Source organism: Gopherus flavomarginatus, chromosome 4 (genome assembly GCF_025201925.1).
Source record: "Gopherus flavomarginatus isolate rGopFla2 chromosome 4, rGopFla2.mat.asm, whole genome shotgun sequence".
Lineage (NCBI taxonomy): Eukaryota > Metazoa > Chordata > Testudines > Testudinidae > Gopherus > Gopherus flavomarginatus.
In genome coordinates this window covers 9,884,764-9,904,439 of record NC_066620.1, presented here as the reverse complement: position 1 = coordinate 9,904,439, position 19,676 = coordinate 9,884,764, and the positions used below count along the sequence as shown (strand labels likewise).

Sequence of the window (19,676 nt, the reverse complement as noted above, 5' to 3'; positions counted from 1 at the left end):
CTGACAAATTGTCCTTTGTTTCAATTTATCTTCTATCATTTTATATAACAAAGTACCATTGCTTTGTTTTCTCACATGCTCACTAATGATTTGACTCACTCTTCCTCCCCAGACCTTCAATCTGTATTTTAAGATGATCCCTTTTGCCCCTAATCTGTATCACAAGAATCTACTCTCAAAGCTCAATGAGGTCTCATCAGATGCCAGCTCTCTTTGCTAATGGAAGAGGTAATCAAGTTAACAAAGTTAGGCTAGGTTCCAAATTTCCCAAACTCATGTCTCCAAAGCCCAATGAAGAACCATAACGGCTCTTACTCAGATTTACAAAAGCACATAATGAATCTTTCTGAATGCCAAGGATACTCCACGAATTCCACTGGAGACTTTGTGAGTTGCTCAAGCCCTTTGGTTTCCACAAAGGAAGACATTTCAAAACTCCTGTTGCGTTCTGTAGTTCAAAGGGGGAAAACAGTGATGGATTAGAACATTGTTGTTTTCCAGGTTGTTGTAGCCATGTTGGTCCCAGGATATTGTAAGACAAGGTGGCTGAGGCAATATCTTTTATTGGACCAACTTCTCATGGTGAAAGAGACAAACTTTCAAGCTGACATACAGTAGAGCTGCAAAATAATGGGTTCATTGCGGTGCCTATATTCCATCTGCAACTCAGTGACTTACCTATTTCACATCGCTGTTCATATCATCAAATGATTTCCAAAATTTCCTTTTCCCATTCTTTTTAAAATGTATTTAAAATTAAAATGCTCGACAAAGCCACATGTTTGGGGAAATTAAAACCACAAATAAAAGGAAAACAAAACAAATGTTTCTGAGCCAGTGAGCCTCCAAAGTTTAAAAACATTCATTAGGTGAGATACAGCATTAACCCCACACTTTAACAGCCACAAATCCCAGCTTTTACTACATGTAGTGCTAGGGCAGGGGTCCCCAACGCGGGGCCCGTGGACACCATGGCGCCCACCGGGGCTTCTAAGTGCGCCCACGTCCTGGCAGGCGGACGAGCATCCGCTGAAATGCCGCCGAAGTTCAGCAGCATTTTGGCAGTGACGCCTCTGGGTGACGCTGCTTGCTGCCGACAAACAGTGTCATCCAGAGGCGTCAGCGCTGAAATGCCGCCAAATTTCGGTGGCATTTCGGTGGATGCTCGTCCACCGCCACGGTCCTCCGTGGCTCATTGTCTGGGGCCCGCCAGACGAAAAAGGTTGGGGACCACTGTCCTCATCTCATGAATGATTCATCTCATGAAAGGGGACAACTGTCCTCATCTCATGAATGACTCATCTCATGAAAGGGGAGGGGGAGCACTGAGGTAAAAAGCAAGTGCACACCGGGGTGCAAACATTTCCAGTTCTCTCATGCTTACTGCAGGGTTTTGCTAGCTTTTCCAGTATTTCTTCCGGTGACATCCAAGATGAGGATGGAAAATGTCAAAGACAACAGTCAGAAGTACAGTGTCCTGTCAACTATTTTAATCCCGCATTTTCTTGCTGTTCAGGATGAATAAAAAATAAGCACACACTGAGCAGCAGAGGCAGTCATGCTATTCCCACAGCTATGATTTCCATGACATGAAAAGAAGAGCACCAACCTTGTTTACTGAGGGCCAGTAAAGAGCACCAACCTTATTTACTGAGGGCCAGTTTCATTCTAGGCAGAGTGCAGCACTAGTAAATCTTATCAAGGACTGGGAAAATTATGCAAAAAGATAATGATGCAAAAACACAGGCAGCACAAAACTCTGGGAATAAATCAAAATACATTGTGACTGAAGAAACGCTGCTAGAATTTGGGTACTAAATTAGGGCCAAACCATTCGATTAATACTGGAACAATATACCAAAGGTCATGGTGAGTTCTCCATCACTGGTAATTTTAAAATCAACATCGGAATTGTTTTTTTAAAAGATATGCTCTAGGATTTATTTTGGGGGAGTTCTTTAGCCTGTCAGTCTAGATGATCACAATGGTCCCTTCTGGCCCGGGGAATCTATGAATTTGAGAAGGACGCCTTCTTTTCCTCTGAAAGCTTTTAAAAGTCCTCAGAAATCGAGATCACTTTAGTTGTCCAGGCATCCCATGAGACAATTAGTTGGGATGGACACATGAGCTGCTTAAAATTTAACACACTTCTCTACCCGGTTTGTGCAAAGATGCATTTTAAAACATCCCTAACCGTCAAACCAATACATTTGTCAATATATTTGGTACACTCATGATAGACCATGGCCCAGATTTACAAAGGTATTTATGTAACAAAAGTTGCAGATAGACATCAAGATGGATTTTCAGAAGTGCCTAAGTGAGTTAGGTGCCTAACTCCCTTGAAAGTCAATGGGAGTTCTGTGCCTAATCTGCTTAAGCCCTTTATGAAAATCTCAGTTGATGCCTATCTGCAACTTTTGGTACCTAAATACCTTTGTAGATTTAGCTCTATGCATTTATAGCAAAAAAAAAAAAAAATCAGGTTATAAGGTTCAGAGGTGTTTTCCTTGGATAAAAGTGTGAGGACAATTCTTTTTCGTTCTCGCAACTCAAATAAGACTCAAAGTGTGAACTTTAAAAAAGAGTCACCTAGACACACAAACCAGGGACAGTTTCACTTTGAAAAAATGAATGTTTTCTAAGGGCAAGAGTGTATGAAAACAAGGTTTAAATAAGGAAACTGTTTCTACACCTTAGCCACGGCAGCATAATAGCGAGCACTAGAATAAAGAGCTGTCAGGAATAAAAAGGACTAGACTTCTTTGCACAGCACTTGCTCATTCTATGGAGTTTGCTACCACAGCAGCCCACAGCTACAATTGCTGTCAGCTGGGTGTTAAAAGTGAGGGAAATGTCATGATGAAGGGTATGATTTTGGCATGGCAGTTGTTAGTAAATTTCACAGCAGAAGTGTGGGGGAAAAATGATAAGTCATGGAAAGGTCACCAAAGAATGCAGTACACAATAGTATAGTAGGAGTGCTGGAAGCTGAAACCCAGAGCATGGTTGGGTCCAGCTCCCCACTGCCAGCATTCTGACCTGGCACATGAGGTCACAGTGCCACTCTGGGTTGGCCCATCTGCTCCTCCTTCTCCTGAGGGGTGGATGGACAAATCCAAGTGACGTAGACTAGCACAATGCCACTGGTTTTCGGGCCCAATCAGATGTATTCCTTGGAGTTTAATCAAATTCACCATTTGCGTGACTGCGGTGACAAATCTGTAGCCCAAGTTATGACCAATTGTATAATGGGATATGACAAATCTTATGTCGCTACGCTCCTACAGCCACAATAAGGAAATGGCTGATAAAGAAAGTTTGCTTATGTCTCAAATAGAAACATGGGAACTGCCATCCAAAATCATCACAGTACACTCTCTGATCCAGTAGCCTACAGTAGGTGTGCCAGATGTTTCAGAGGAAGGACTAAATAATCCTGTAATGTAATTATCTGTCCATATAAAAAAGTTCTTCCCAACTCCAGGCAGTTAGAGGCTGGCTCATGATCTGAAGCAAGAGAGCTTATATCCCTTCCAAACGGTTTGCCTAATATAGTTGTGGATGGTCTCACTTTCCATATAAGTATCTAGTGCTTTTTTAAAAAAAAGTTCCTGGTGTTACTGGTAGTTGTGGTGACGAGTTCCATACAGACCACCAGGTACCCATCCACCAGGAAATGCTGGGCATGGTAGAAAAAACATTTCAGCCATCAGCTCGTGCACAGGAGAAATGCATGAGCCTGACTAAAAAGCTTGCCCCAGTAACCCAATAAGGGTAAGATTCTGCGATATCCCTCTAAGACAGTGGTGATCAACCCATAGCCCAGTCAGCACACAGCTGAGGCCCAGGTGACATCCTCAGGGCCATATAGATAATCTATATATTGTGTGAATGTGGCCCACATAACACACAGAGAGCTGCATTTGTGGCCCACAATGGTAGATAGGTTGAGAACCACTGTTCTAAGGGTAAGTCTACACTACACACACACACAAAAAGACACGGGGTAGCAAGTATGAGAGCCTGAGTCAGTTGATCCAGGCAAAAGGGCTAAAAACAGCAGTGAAGATGTTTGGGTTTGGCTGAAACCTGGTGAGGAGGGAGGCGTCTCAGAGCCTGGGCTCCAGCCCAGGTGGGAATGTCTCTACACTGCAATTTTTAGCCCTGTAGTGCGAGTCCCAGGAGCCCGCGTCCATTGATCTGAGCTCTGAGATTCACTGCCATGGGGTTTTTTTTGGCAGTGTAAATATACTGTGAGAAGCAGAGCACAGAACTCGCAACACAAGAGTAGGAGGCTTCTGGTGGCTTTAAGCCACCTTTGCATACAGTTGATTTTAGACAGTTGTGGAGATTGGGGAAACCCTCAGTGTAACTTAGGTCATCCTTCGAATCTCTCCACATTACAGCGACCTGGCAATGCCGCCTAGAATCTCTGCAGCGCTATGTGCTGTGACCTCTTACCTGTCGTAAAACAGTCACCAGCAGGTGGGGAGAGACAGCCTAAGCTCATGGCTTGATTGGCTAAATGCATAGAGCTGGCTGCAATTTGCATATTCAGCGTAAAAGGAGCAGCTCCCTTTTCTTTTGTGTCTGTTATTTCCTCTAGTGAGACGTGTGCACAGCCTTTCTACGCACCAGAATAGCATCCTGAATGGAAAAGCCAGGTCAAAACCCCTGTGGCTTAAGTAAGTTCTCCTTTAAGTTTTCCCCAAATTCGTTTTGCACATGAGGCACAAACCTCTCAGAAAAACAGCCTTTCATTCCAGCAAACTCTAAGCCATGTTGCTTGCACAGAAGTGCCTGCAGTATTGAGAGCTAACTCCCATTCACCAAATGCCTTGGCACCTCTCTCGAAATGAAGCAATTACTGCGAGTCTGTGTGTCACATCTGAGTGAGCTCTGTTGCCTCGCAAAGCTCTCAGAGGCAAAGTACAAGCCAGAGGCACAGTGGAGGCCAACTGACCTAGGTTGGTCTTAGAAGTAATTTTGTTGCAGTCACCTGTGGATTGAAGAGCCTGGCCTGCTCTGTGCAATCAGAACGAGAAGCCAAGTGGAAACAGGCAAAAACTGAACAAGAGTGTTCCCTGCTCCTGCAGAGAGATAACAGAGGTAGGTGAGAACTCTCCCCATCCTTAGAGGGAGCCAGAAGGTGAGCACCACCCCCACAGGTGAAGGAGGTGTATTCACAAGCGCAGCACAGGGAAAAGAGAGCTGCTGGCAAGAGGAACAGCAAAACCAGATGGTGGGAGCAATTCTCGAGACAGCTTTATAGGCTCAAAGGCTACATACAGTGCACCAGGATCACTGCAGGTTCCATCGGGTGTTAAATCTTCAGAGTCCTCACTCCTTTTGCGGCACCACTGCCTGCTGCTTCACCACACCCCTTTGTTCTTTCTACACTTAAATCTTTGTGGTTTTTGCCCATGCTGCCCCAGGCCACCACCTTCTCTTTATTCAAATCCCTCCTTAACACACACTGCTTTGGGGAAGGCCAGCAATGCTAATGCAGCTGGCTGAGAAATGCTCCTGTGCACCTGCCATATAAACCAAAACAAAGTCTCGCTGTGCTCAGAGTAGAGATCATCCTACGAGCTGGATTGTTTCAACTCCATCCTTCTTGTGGCTGGGATGGGTGCTTTGTACACTGTTCAGCAGCAAGCTACTGGAACTCACTGAGGTCTTCTTCCAGCACCCTCTTTCTTTAGGAACTACTAGCCAGACACCCCGAAGGCCTTTCAATACTATCAGTCACAGTTTCTAATGGGGACAGAGTCCCTGTCACGCTCTGTAGATGCTCCCCTCCAACAAGAAATACCTTCTCTGCACTCATCTTCATGAGTCCCATTGAAGTCCCTATTTTATATAGAAATGGAGGCCTTGTCTGTATTAGCACTGTGTTTCACATTTCCCACCCTTGCTCCAGCCCTATCGATGGGACCACTGTGGAGTGTGTTTGTGTGTGGGTGGCTAGTGTAGGACTAGCCATCGGTATTGTCATCGAGGCAGCAGAACAGTTTGGGATTCTGAATAAGCATCCAAATATCCAAGCCCTTTGAAGTTCATTTTTTTTACTAGTCAGAATATGGGTTCTGTAGGAATCAAACAAGATGAGTGAACCGAAGCCTGTGAATCTCTATGCATTCCACACCGGGAAGGTTTCCAGACCCTTCATGATAAAACATCATTCCTTTTTATTGTATTTATTTTAAAGCCACCCCCATGTGGCTATTCAACTTCCATATGACCTCAGTGGAAAGTCTGAGAAAGACAGAGCCTTCAGGTTCTAATGCTCCCAGGAAAAACAAGCAGCACCTCTGTGTCTTCTATTTAAAATGTGTTGTGTTAGGGTTTGTGGCGTATGGCATCTTTAGCCATGCCCTACCAAAGGGAAATGCCCATAGTAATGGAGGAGCTGGCAACTGCAAACGATGTTTGCAGTTATGAAATGGCTCGGCATTTAATCAGCTGTACAATTAATAACAACAATGACGATAATAATCATAACAGGTATTTTTGGTCAAGTTAGGAAATATAGAAATTGGCCATATAAACAGGATAAGTTCTGTGCAGAGACATTTTTTCCATAGGGATGCTTTGCACTTTAGGGCAAGGGTCTCAAATCACTTGACAAAGTTTAATTCTGCCTTACATCATCCTTGGGAGATAAGTATTATTGTCCCCACTTTTATAAATGGGAAACAGATATGCAGAGGGTAAAGAGAGCTTCAGTGTGAAAAGGAGTGGGTGGGAATGGGTTTGTGCTGTTCTCTGCTTCTCAGCAGGGTGCTGCACTGTAAATAATCAGTTTAAATTATGGTACTTTTAAAGTTTTAGACTGCTGAACATTAATATCCTGTAGGATTGTATGTGCTGTCATTATATGTGATGCTATGAAGTATTGTCCTATGTCTTATTGATATATATTGTGAGATTGGGAAAATCCATAAACAGCCTTTCAATTACAACAGAGGAGTAGCCATCAATAGCTCATCAATATCCATCAAGAAAAGAATCCACTATCCTAGAGACTCCTATAGCACGTAGGCAATGGAGACTGCTTCACCAATGGGGACTGCCTGATCCTCCCATCACAGCAAAGATCTTTCCAGCAATCTGAAAAAGTATAAGAGAGGGAAAGTGACATCATCACTTGGCATCTTCCCCCCAGAAAAATGTCTGGAAGACAAAGACCATGAACGGGAGAAGGGTGATCCCAGGCTGGAATGTAGTCGTAGCCTGTGTATTGACAAACTGTACCAGTTTGAACCATCTGTCAGGGCGAGACACTGTTTGATTCAACTCTTGCTTCGACTAAACGTTTAGGATTTAGAATGTGTATTTACTTTTGATTTTCTTAAGGTAAACTATCTCTGACCTTTATGCCTACCGCTTATAATCTGTCTTTCTGGAGTTAATAAATCTGTTTTATATTTTACCTAAAGCAGCGTGTTTTGGTTGAAGTGCTTGGAAAACTCAGCTCAGGTCAACAAGGGCAGCTGCAAGTCCACTATCCTTTGTTGGAGCGGTCAGTGAGGTAATGAGCTTACATTGGCTAGGCTTCTGACTAGTGCAACATGGTACAGTTCTGGGATACACGAGAAATCATTCATGTAACTCAGTTGGGTGAGTCCCTGCCTGAGGATGGCTGTGTAAGTGCAGTGCCTATCAGAGGTTTGTAGTTTGACATCAGCATCACAATGTGAGAGGCAACCCAGGTTGGTGGGTTCAGAGGACACAGCTATTCACAGTCCAGGTTGCACCCTGGAGACCCTGTCAGAGATTCATGCTGGATTTTTCATAAATGTGACTCCTGCTACCGGAAAAAAACAAAATATTGAAAATTAAGACAGTTATCCTGCATTGACAGAGTTACATAACTTTACTCACATGAACAGTCCTGCTGACTTCAAGGGATTGTTTAAGGTTAAGCATGTGCCTTGGTGTTTGCAGTATCAGGAGCTAAAACTGTATTTTAATATCAAAGCTTTTATCTTAGCGGCATACAGTCTTGTTCACTTCAATACAAAGGTGCTTCAGTGTTAACAACAGGGAGTTGTGCAGGCTTCCACTACATTAAACACAATTATTGTGAATGTGTTTATACACACAGGCCCACATTTTCACAAATAGGAGCCTAAAGCTCTTCTGACTTGTGTAAGTTTAATATATCGGAAGGCTGGTCTGGTTGTGAATATAGCATGGGTGATTTGCTTAACAATGTTGTGATGTGCTTGAGTTTGTGTTTTCTCACAGTAAAGATGGTAATGAGGTCCCAGATGTGTCTTTTTCAATTCAGATACACTTTTTAAGTGTGAAACTTCTTAACAGAAAAAAAAATCTATGTAAAATTTGAAATTTTACAAACAACTGGGAAAAAAAAACAAGGACAAAACACTTTTGCAATTTAAAACTATAGACTCATAGACTTTAAGGTCAGAAGGGACCATTATGATCATCTTATCGGATATCCTGCACAACGCAGACCACAGAATCTCACCCACCCACTCCTGTATCAAACCTCTAACCTATGTCTGAGCTATTGAAGTCCTCAAATTGTGGTTTAAAGACTTCAAGGTGCAGAGAATCCTCCAGCAAGTGACCCATGCGGCATGCTGCAGAGGAAGGCAAAAAATCCCTAGGGCCTCTGCCAATCTGCCCTGGAGGAAAATTTCTTCCCGACCTCAAATATGGCAATCAGCTAAATCCTGAGCATGTGGGCAAGACTCACCAGCCAGCACCCAGGAAAGAATTTTCTGTAGTAACTCAGATCCCACCTCATCTAACATCTCATCACAGGCCACTAGGCATATTTACCATTAATAGTCAAAGATCAATTAATTGCCAAAATTAGGCTATCCCATCATACCATCCCCTCCATAAACTTATCAAGCTTAGTCTTGAAGCCAGATATGTCTTTTGCTCCTACTGCTCCCCTTAGAAGGCCTTCCAGAACTTCACTCCTCTGAGGGTTAGAAACCTTTCTCTAATATCAAGTCTAAACTTCCTGATGACCAGTTTATATCCATTTGTTCTTCTGTCCACATTGGTACTGAGCTTAAATAATTCCTCTCCCTCCCTGGTATTTATTCCTCCGATATATTTATAGAGAGCAATCATATCTCCCTTCAGCCTTATTTTGGTTAGGCTAAACAAGTCAAGCTCTTTGAGTCTCTTTTCATAAGACAGGTTTTCCATTCCTCGGATCATCCTAGTAGCCCTTCTCTGTACCTGTTTCAGTTTGAATTCATCCTTCTTAAACATGGGAGACCAGAACTGCACACAGTATTCCGGATGAGGTCTCATCAGTGCCTTGTATAATGGTACTAACACCTCCTTATCTCTGCTGGAAATACCTCACTTGATGCATCCCAAGACCACATTAGCTTTTTTCACAGCCATATCACATTGTCAGCTCATAGTCATCCTGTGATCAACCAACACTCTGAGGTCGTTCTCCTCCTCTGTTACTTTCAACTGACGCATCCCCACGTTATAACAAAAATTCTTGTTATTAATCCCTAAATGCATGACCTTGTATTTCTCATTATTAAATTTCATACTATTACTATTACTCCAGTTTACAAGGTCATCCAGATCTTCCTGAAGGATACCCCAGTCCCTCTCTGTACTGGCAATACCTCCCAGCTTTGTGTCATCCTCAAACTTTACTAGCACATTCCCACTTTTTGTGCCAAGGTCAGTAATAAAAAGATTAAATAAGATTGGTCCCCAAACCGATCCCTAAGGAACTCCACTAGTAACCTCCCTCCAGCCTGACAGTTCACCTTTCAGTACGACCCGTTGTAGTCTCCCCTTTAACCAGTTCCTTATCCACCTTCAATTTTCATATTGATCCCCATCTTTTCCAAATTAGCTAATAATTTCCTATGTGGAACTGTATCAAGTGCCTTACTGAAATCGAGGTAAATTAGATCCACTGCGTTTCCTTTGTCTAAAAAATCTGTTACCTTCTCAAAGAAGGAGATCAGGTTGGTTTGGCACGATCTACCCTTTCTAAAACCATGTTGTATTTTGTCCCAATTACCATTGACCTCAATGTCCTTAACTACTTTCTCCTTCAAAAATTTTTCCAAGACCTTACTTAGTACGGATGTCAAACTAACAGGCCTGTAGTTATCTGGATCACTTTTTAATTTCCTTCTTAAAAATAGGAACTATATTAGCAATTCTCTAGTCATATGGTACAACCCCTGAGTTTACAGTTTCATTAAAAATTCTTGCTAATGGGCTTGCAATTTCATGTGCCAATTCCTTTAGTATTCTTGGATGAAGATTATCTGGGACCCCTGATTGAGTCCCATTAACCTGGGACATAATGGGAAGAAAGTAAAGAATTAGCAAGACAGATGAAAAGTCATTTCAAATGTTTAAAAATCAATTTAAATTAAAAAAGCTTGATTTCATCTCCCCCCCCATGCATTAATCTTTAGTGGACTTCCACAAGGTCACTGAATGAGTCAGGGGCAGAGTCAGCAACACAGTCTGGTGTCCTGCCACCCAGGCCGGTTTTAACCAATATACAACACTCTAACAATAATGTCTTTTTATACTTCAACACCATAAATACTCAGCCGTAATGCTATAATGCAAGGAGTACCCAAATGAGAATAAAATATGTTTGGATCAAAGCTCAGAGTTAAAACCTGCTGTGTTAAATCTGCACATACTGTTCCTTACAAGAGGCAGAAATCAGTTAGGGAAACAGCATGAGAGAGATAAATGTAATGCCCAGATTTTTGACAACAGATACATCGTATTGTTCTGAAAGGTTGGTAGGCTTCAGAGTAAGAGTTTCCTCATTCATTTAGCTTCCTTTACAGTAGGAATATTTTTCCCCAGAATGTGGACTCATAACTGCTATTAGTGTTAATGGAAGTGTAGCAAGGCAGAGTGGCCTCCCTCTAATGCTGACAGGGAGGAACCATTCCCAGCCCCGGCGGGAGTGGGTGAAGCCAGGCCAGGCCCGCCCCACCCTTTGCACTGGAAGCAGAGGAGTGGAACAGGAAGTATAAGAGGCAGGGCTTCCAGCTCAGTTAAGGGAGAGCCAGGGAAGGAGTCAGACGCCTCTGCCTTGCTGCGGGCCCCTGAGCCAGGGACCATGTTTTACCAACCCCTGTCTCTGAAGGAACACCCCGAGGAGCTGTCGGAACAGCCATGTGCCAAGTACGCCAAGGAACTTGGTCTCCTTGCTGGTGATGGAGGTCCACTGTGAGTAGGTTGCTATGGACCTCGCGGGACCATTCCTGAAGAGCACTGTTGGGTTCCGCTACGTTCTGGTCCTACTACGACTGCGGAGTACAAGCTCTTGGCCTGCTGGCAGGGGCCATATCAAGTATTCTCTCAGATGGGGCCAGTAACGTATGAAATTTGGCAACTGAACTGATGGAAGAAAAATCAACTATACCATGTCATCTTGGACTATGCCACCAGAATCTATTCAGATGCAGAGCATCATGGCCTGGACCATTGCAGGAGAGCTCCTTAAATTTTTTGCCCAGGTAGGCTCACCCCGAGAGATTCTCACTGACTAGGGCACCAACTTCATCTCCTGGCTATTCCGGTAAGTGTGTGGGCTCGCAGGGGCCAAAAATTAGGCACTTCCGTCTACCATTCCCAGACCAACAGACTGGTCAAATCTTTTAATTGGACATTAAAGGAAATGCTGCGCAAATTCCTCCTGGGAGAGCTGTGCTGGTGGGACCAGCTAATTCCACCCCTGCTGTTGGCTATCAGGGAGGTGCCCCAGTCCTCCGTGGTGTTCTCTCCATTCAAGCTACTCTTCGAGCACCAGCCCCAGGGGTTGCTCAACCTGATGTGTAAGACCTGGGAGCACTCTCCGTCACTGACCCAAGGACTTGTATAATATGTATTCCAATTCCAGGAGTGCCTGAACCATGCCAGGACTCTGGCGAAGGAAAACCTGCAAGTTACCCCAGGGATCCAGGAGTGATGCTATAAACATGAGGAACAGTCTCGGACCTCTGAAGCCGGTGAACAGGTCCTGCTCCTATTTCCTTCCAAGAAGTACAAGCTCCTGGCCCACTAGCAGGGGCTGTACAAAGTAACCTATTGGGTAGGGGCCAGCAATGTACGCAGTTCAGCAACTGGACTGGCAGAGAAGAAATAACTGCTCCACCATGACAACCTCCTGAAGACTTGGCAAGAGCAGGAGGGTCTATTGATTGCCCCTTACTCTCCTGAGCCAGACCTGGGCCCACACTATTCTGTTGCAATCAGCCCCAAGGAACCATGACTTGGGGATACCCTCACCAAGGAACAACAGAGGCAGGCTTGAAGCCTGTTGAAGGCCTTCCCTAAGACCTTCAGTGCCCTACCTGGCCAGACCACTCGGGGGGTGTGATGGTTGTGAGGTGACGCGGCACCTCCCGTGATGTGACCCTGCACTTTTGCATTGACTTCCAAAGGATAAACAGGATCTCTAAATTCGATGCGTACCCAATACCCTGTATCAATGAGTTGCCTGACCGCCTGGGGGAAGCTCGCTTCACCACCGCTCCTCACAAAGGGCTGCTGACAAATCCGCCTTAACCCAAACTTGAGAGAGAAGATGGCGTTTGCCATGCCAACAGGGATCTACCAGTTTATCTGGACGCCCTTCGGTCTCCAGTTTATCTGGACGCCCTTCGGTCTCTATGGGGCCCCCACAACCTTCCAGAGGCTGATGGATCGCCTCCTCCTGCAGCCCCAAGGTTCCTATGCTGCAGCATATCTCAATGACATGGTGATATACAGCCAACGCCAGGAGAACCATCTCAACCAGGTGGCAACTGTCGTATGGGCCCTGCGAGCCTAACTACCAGCCAACCCAAGGAAGTGTCAATTGGTTGGCAGGAAATGACATACCTTGGATACACACTGGGACTAGGACAGCCATGGCCTCTCATTAGAAAGGTCCAGGCCTTGCAGGCCTGGTTACCACCCACCATGAAGCAACAAAGGTATCAGTTCTTGAAGCTAGCCGGCTATTCCCTCTGACGCTGACAGAGAGGAACCACTCAAAATCTCTACAGGGAGTATAAATGTGTATCCAACAGAGAATTTAGTATTAGAAACAGGCAACTTGAAGACAAACATCTTACTATAAGTTGGACCAGTACACACACACACACGTTAAAACATGTTTTCAATGTTTTATAATGAAGCCGTGAAGCTGGTTCAAGATAGAAAGTGATGTCAAGACTTCTTGCAGCCCTATTATCGCTGTTGAGCTGATGGATGGGAATCGGAGAGATATAAATATATATACATACATTGACTGAACAATGAAGTTTTAAATATTTCAATACATTTGTTTCGGGGAGTTACTTAATTTGCTTCTGATGAAGCACCTGTCATCACACTCATAGCAACTGCTCTACAAGGATCAGTGAATGTAAAATCTTGTATAGAGGTAATGGATTTAGGCAACCATAACACTGGTCTTCAAGGGCCTCCATAAATCCAGGATTTAAAAATTAAAATGCAGTATGCTGCTTCAACAAAAAAAAAAATGTCAAGAACATGTTGTCTCCTGTCAAAACACCATGAAAAAGGGCAGGAAGACGGTAGGGGGTTCTGCTTAGACAGGAAATGCTGCCGCTCTGTTTATTAACGATGCTGCAAAGTGCATTCCCAGCAAGACTTTATCAGTGAAAAATCAGCAGGGGATGAAGTTATAGCCTAGGCTGTGGCAGAAAAGATAGATTGACATGAGAGGTGGGCTCTGTGTTATCTGTTATACGTGCAATGTGGGCACAGCATAAAAGCACTTGCTCTTTCTCACTCAGTGCTCACAAGCTCGTTGTTCAAAAGTGGACAATATGCCTTGCTTTTCTGACACTGTTTATTCATGGACATTTAATTTGATGAGCAAAGACTTTTTCAATTCCAGAACCTTTGTCAAACCTGCCGCACACACTGCGTACCAATGTTTACCATAGACAAAACTGAATGTTTAGACCAATGCCTATCTCAAAATGAATATGGATCTATTGTTGATTGATACATGTGCGTAGTTCCTAATACTCTTAACAGGATTTATGCAACGCACTAAAGAGAGAAAAGCAGAGAGTCTTAAGTTCTCCAAGCACTCTTCTCCTATACCTAATGGGACAGATCCTCCAATGGTGTCTACTTGACTTCCATGGAGATATGACAACTGAATTTACACAGGTTGAGCATCTGCCCCATGATACGTTCAAATAATTCCAACTGAGATAAGAAAATGACCTCCTAAGTAATTGTCAGTATAAAATGATGCTATGGATATTTGAATTACTCACTTTTTGATATCTCAAAGGACTCAAACTTCACTGGCTGTATGTAGTTCACCAGGTTAGACATTTCTTCAGTGGCCATGGCTTCTCTGCCAGCAGTGCCCTAGAAGAAGGATACAAGTGAAGGCTTTGTGTTTAGTGCATATTAAACGTCACTAGTGGGATTTCTATAAAGTAGACTTTATATACATAAGACTCCAAGTGCCGGTACCTGTCACAGCAAAGTCAATGGGAGCTTTACCATTTACTTTAGTGGGTGTGGGATCAAGGTCCAATAGATCACTATGCTTCTGCATATGCAGATTATCTGGCCTATTTCCCTTTAATATGTGGCTTGGCTTATCCCTTTTAGATTCCTCATTTAGAGGAAGGGAGTCATTTTTGTTTGTTTTTGTTAATAGGATGTTAGCCAATGAAATTCACGCAGAAAGACGTGAAACTCTTGGAGGGAAGGAGGAATTTCAAGGGGACAAAAGGAAATATGTGTGAAATAGTCTTAATTAGCCTTGTGAGAATTTCACAGATTTATGAAGAGGAGACCTTACCACTCTATTTAAAAGTTAAATCACCTAGCTGATATTCTAAGACTTTATACACGCTTGTAAGATCCCTAGGGAACAGACTGCATTATCTTATCTTCTGAAAAGTGCTGAGCACATTGTGAGCACTCATACAAATGAATAATAATAAATGTGTCTCCTATAGATTTCAACACAGAGCTGCACAGCATAGTTATATATGTTTGTATATATATTGCTATAGATACATACACACACATATAATAAAGAAGTAGCTGTCTAAAACTGATTAATTATATCATATTTTACTAAGTTAAAATATGAATAAAGTGAGCAACAATGTGCACATGTTGTTCAAGAATCTTTGGCAAATATTTCTAAAGTTCGTATTATGTTTTCAGTGCATATCTTCCTTTTTCCACTAGATGGCAGTCCAACACTTAGTAATGCAAGCCAAATTAAAGGACCAGAATCACTCCATCACTATTTCAAAATATTTAAATCCTTACTTCATCCGTTGACGATTTTTTGCAGTCATCATCATAGTCATCGTCATCGTCACTCTCGATCTCTGCTTCTCCTGCAACATTTTAATTACAATGCAATTATTGGCTGAAACAATGATTATAAATACCAAAACTGTCCTTGATAGATACCTTCAAGTACTGTTGCTTTTGAGGGTTCCACATTGTAGGGCAGGGGTTCTCAAACTGCGGGTTGGGACCCCTCAGAGGGTCGTGAAGTTATTACATGGGGGGGTCGCAAGCTGTCGGCCTCCACCCCAAACCCCCACTTTGCCTCCAGCATTTATAATGGTGTTAAATATATAAAAACATGTTTTTAATTTATAGGTGGTTTGCACTCAGAGGCTTGCTATGTGAAAGGGGTCACCAGTACAAAAGTTTGAGAACCACTCTTTAGGGGGACTGCCTCTTACGTAACACACCAAATTCACTGTCTTGAGTGGCTTAGCCATCCTCAACATTGCTGACTTACTTTGGGGAATAAGCCTATCAAACAAACAACTCCTTTGTGTCTTTGCAAAGGACTTTCGTGGTCAACAAAACAGTGATTCAGAACAGCAGTTTAGATGTTAGAATAATGAACTCAAAAAAAGAACGCTGCATTGTGATAGTCCGTGTATATACAATATCACGTATTATTAACCAAGGACAGTCCAATGGTTGGGACTTGGGCTGACTTGAGTTCAAGTCTCTACTTTGCCACAGATGTCCTGTGTAATGTTGGGCAAGTCACTTACCTTTTTCTTTCTGCCTCAGTTCTCCTTCTGTAAAATGGGGATAATAGCACCTCCCTACACTCACAAGGGTGTAGTAAGGATAATACATTAAAGATCCTGAGGTGCTCAGAAACCATGGCGATGGAGACTATATTAGTACCATTACTTAGATCGTAACCTCTTTGTTTGTACAATGCCTAACACAATGGGGCTGCATTCTCCATTAGCCCTGACGCACTACTGAAATAAACTTAGTTGTGCCTGCTAACAACAATGTACTTATTAAATAAATAATATATTGGGTTACATTAAAATATTTAATATCTTTATTATAATATATTGAAAATTGTGAGGCAGATACTTAGTTGCTATAAACTGGCAACAGTTCCTTTGATTTCAATGGAGCTATTTCACTGTACACCAGTTGAGGTTCTCTGTCCCTGCATGTTTTCCTAGTAGTCAGCTCTGAGGTGGCATATCATATACATACCAGCAGAGGACAGTGCAAACTAAATAATGTGAAGAAGCTGCTTCAATAGCATTCTTTTACTCAAAAAGCACTGAATGAGACTGAATTACACAGATTTTTAAGCCTCGTGCTCAGTTATTTTATACCAATCAAAACCTTATGGACAAGCCAGATTAATTTGTTACTAAATCAAAGAAACGTTTTCCCTCCAAATAAAATAGTCTTCTTATAGTGCTTTCAGGAAACAATCACGTTCAACAAAAATCGCAGCCTTATCTTTTTCCTTCGAAATTTCTACTGTAGGTTTTACGTTCAGAAAGAAGCCATCAAAACTGAGCTTAATCCCCTATATGGACCCACTAGGTCAATATGTTTTATTACAGGCTGCATAAATCTGTTGATTTCACAACCTTTTGCTCATGGTTTTCACTTTTCTCATTTAGCCATGGCAAAGCAATTTTCTTTTGGCACTAGGAATGGCTAACATCCTTGCATGCTGCAAAAACAAACTGCAGTGTGAGAATTTATCCACAATGCCACAATCTTCCTCTTTGCAGGAAAGAGGTAATTCAGTTCCGATTCTTTATCTCAATTCATGGCCTGATTCAAAGCCCACTGAAGTCAACTTAATGACCCCTATTGACTATGTAGAGCACATATAATGAAAGCAACATGGGCTCCTTTTTCAACCGAGCTACGATTCCCCAGGCTGGGTTTCCTCTCTAACACTGGTGTTGATATGTCATGCCTTTATTCATGAACAAATCTTTGTCTGAACATTTCATTGAAGAAAATAACACGATTGCTCAACAGGCTCAGGGGATAGCTTGGGGAACTTTAATGTATTGCTAAGAGCCTGAAGTGTTCTCGCTGGATTTCCAGTCACAGCCACTGGCTAGGACTCTCTTAATTTATTCATTTAGATTAGCAAAAAGCACTTCCTAGAGTCCATTAAAAGGGAAGAATAGGCAGATTATGGCAAATTTGCCCTGCTGAGATTAGTATATATTGGTGGCACCCATTGGTCTGCAGCTTATTATCACCAGATATGTCCATGGAGGGAAATCTGCAACATATTACCTATTTATTTTAAAAGGTTTAACTGAAAAATCCCCAGTTAGATCAATTCTCACTTCCAAGGGCTCTCCTGGGACAGCATAAGCTGCAGCTGTGGAACACTCTGTTTGCAGGAAGCTGGAAATGGGCGACAGGGGATGGATCACTTGATGATTCCCTGTTCTGTTCATTCCCTCTGGGGCGTTCCCTCTTATGTACATGTGCAGGTCTACGAACAAATACTGCAAATTAATACAGCTTTAGAAACTATGGGTCAGATCCTCAGCTTGTCTGAGCTGCCACTCCATTGACTGTTGTAGTTCTACTGGAAATTACACCAGCTGAGGATCTGGATTTATGACATTAGATGAAGCTACAATGAAATCCATGGAGGGAAGGGGTAGTTGGACAGAGTCTGACTACAGATATTTGAGCACTACGCATGCAGTCAGATAAGAGATGGTGCTAGATACTGGGGTTTCCAAAGAAGCCTAAGAGAATTAGGTGTCCAACATTGAATGAAATTCAGAACTGCCTTAGGCCCCTTTGCAAATCCCCGTCTCAGTGAATAAAAATGTAAAATTCACGTGTGCAGCTCTGTTAGCAGTCTAAACTGCACCAATATAGCTCAAAAAATTGGAAAAAGTTCAGTGGAGGGCAACAAAAATGATTAGGGGGCTGAAGCATATGACTTATGAGGAGAGGCTGAGGGAAATGGGATTGCTTAATCTGCAGAAGAGAAGAATGAACGGAGATTTGGCAGCTGCTTGCAACTACCTGAAGGGGGGTTCCAAAGAGGATGGATCTAGACCAGTGCTTCTCAAAGCCGGTTTGCGGCTTGTTCAGGGAAAGCCCCTGGTGGTTCAGGCTGGTTTGTTTACCTGTCGCTTCCGCAGGTTCAGCCTATCGCAGCTCCCACGGGCCGTGGTTCGCCGTCCCAGGCCAATGGGAGCTGCGGGAAATGGCGTGGGCCGAAGGATGTGCTGGCCACCCTTCCCGCAGCCCCCACTGGCCTGTTGGGAATTGGTCCTGCTTTGAGCAGGGGATTGGACTAGATGACCTCCTGAGGTTCCTTCCAACCATGATATTCTATAATTCTATGATTCAATCAACCGAGGACCTGTAGCAACACCTTGTGCAGGAAAGCACCTTTTATTTACTCTTTGGATACCTTTCAGTGCTCACATACTTTTTAGATTTAGGAGCTCGTTTTATTTAGCTTGTAAATTTAAAGCGGTTACTTGCTGGCAGCTGGCAATGGGCCAGCTCCTCGGCTGGTGTAAATCGGCAAAGCTCCTCAGACTACAAAAGTACAATGCTGATTCACACCAGCTGAGAAGCTAGTTCTAAAAGCTTTAATCCATTTTTACTCAGTCACCTACGGAGCACATATGCCTCCTTCATCTTCTCCTAGCACTCCTGCAACTTTCCATGAGTAGTTTCATTGCAGAACATAGTGAATTTCACCCTGAGAGGGAAGGTTTAAGAATTTGACCAACTATTTTTAAATGTTAGCCAGGCACTTAGCAGTTATCCAAACTTTGGCTGCTTTAAGCTGTCAGTTGCTTTGGGCCTTTATATTAAATAATCCGTCCATGTCAAACGCATGAAAAACAACCGATTGCCAGTGCACAAACAGAGGTAATATGGAAAGGAAACAAAATACCATGATGCTAGAAATGAGATTTTCTTTTGCCCAAATGAAACTCTAATCCGAACAAATTTCTCAAATATCTGATGATTTGGCCAGCATACAATGCTGCAGTGAAGCTGGTGGGATACAGGCATTTTCAACTCACAGAAAAGTGACTTAAATTGGTTTATAAACCAACTTAGTGAATCAGGTGCAAACCCTTGTGTGAACACACTTATTTTGGGTTATAAATAATAATAATATTTTGCTGCTATATTTTGCTTATAAGTATGTCCAAGAGTCATCTTTAAGACTGTCTCAAATCACTTTCAACTAAAGCCAAATAAGCCTAGCTTAAAATGAAATACAAATCTCTGCATCTTTTGCATCAGTTTGACTAAAATGGTTTTAAATTGCACCTGTAATTAAACGGGCACAACTTTCTTGTGTAATAATAATA

General features: G+C 42.9%; 1 protein-coding gene across 2 annotated transcripts in view; it reads right to left on the bottom strand.

The window, feature by feature from the left end:
* PLCB1 (phospholipase C beta 1) overlaps positions 1–19,676 on the bottom strand; it is a 663,557-nt gene that overhangs the window by 141,438 nt on the left and 502,443 nt on the right. For both annotated transcript variants that reach the window (XM_050952023.1, XM_050952024.1), the window contains exons 15-17: positions 15,328–15,398; positions 14,307–14,403; positions 364–448 (exon numbers count right to left, since the gene is read on the bottom strand). In XM_050952023.1, the coding sequence (XP_050807980.1) occupies positions 364–448; positions 14,307–14,403; positions 15,328–15,398 (253 nt within the window). The remainder of the gene's footprint in view (positions 1–363; positions 449–14,306; positions 14,404–15,327; positions 15,399–19,676) is intronic.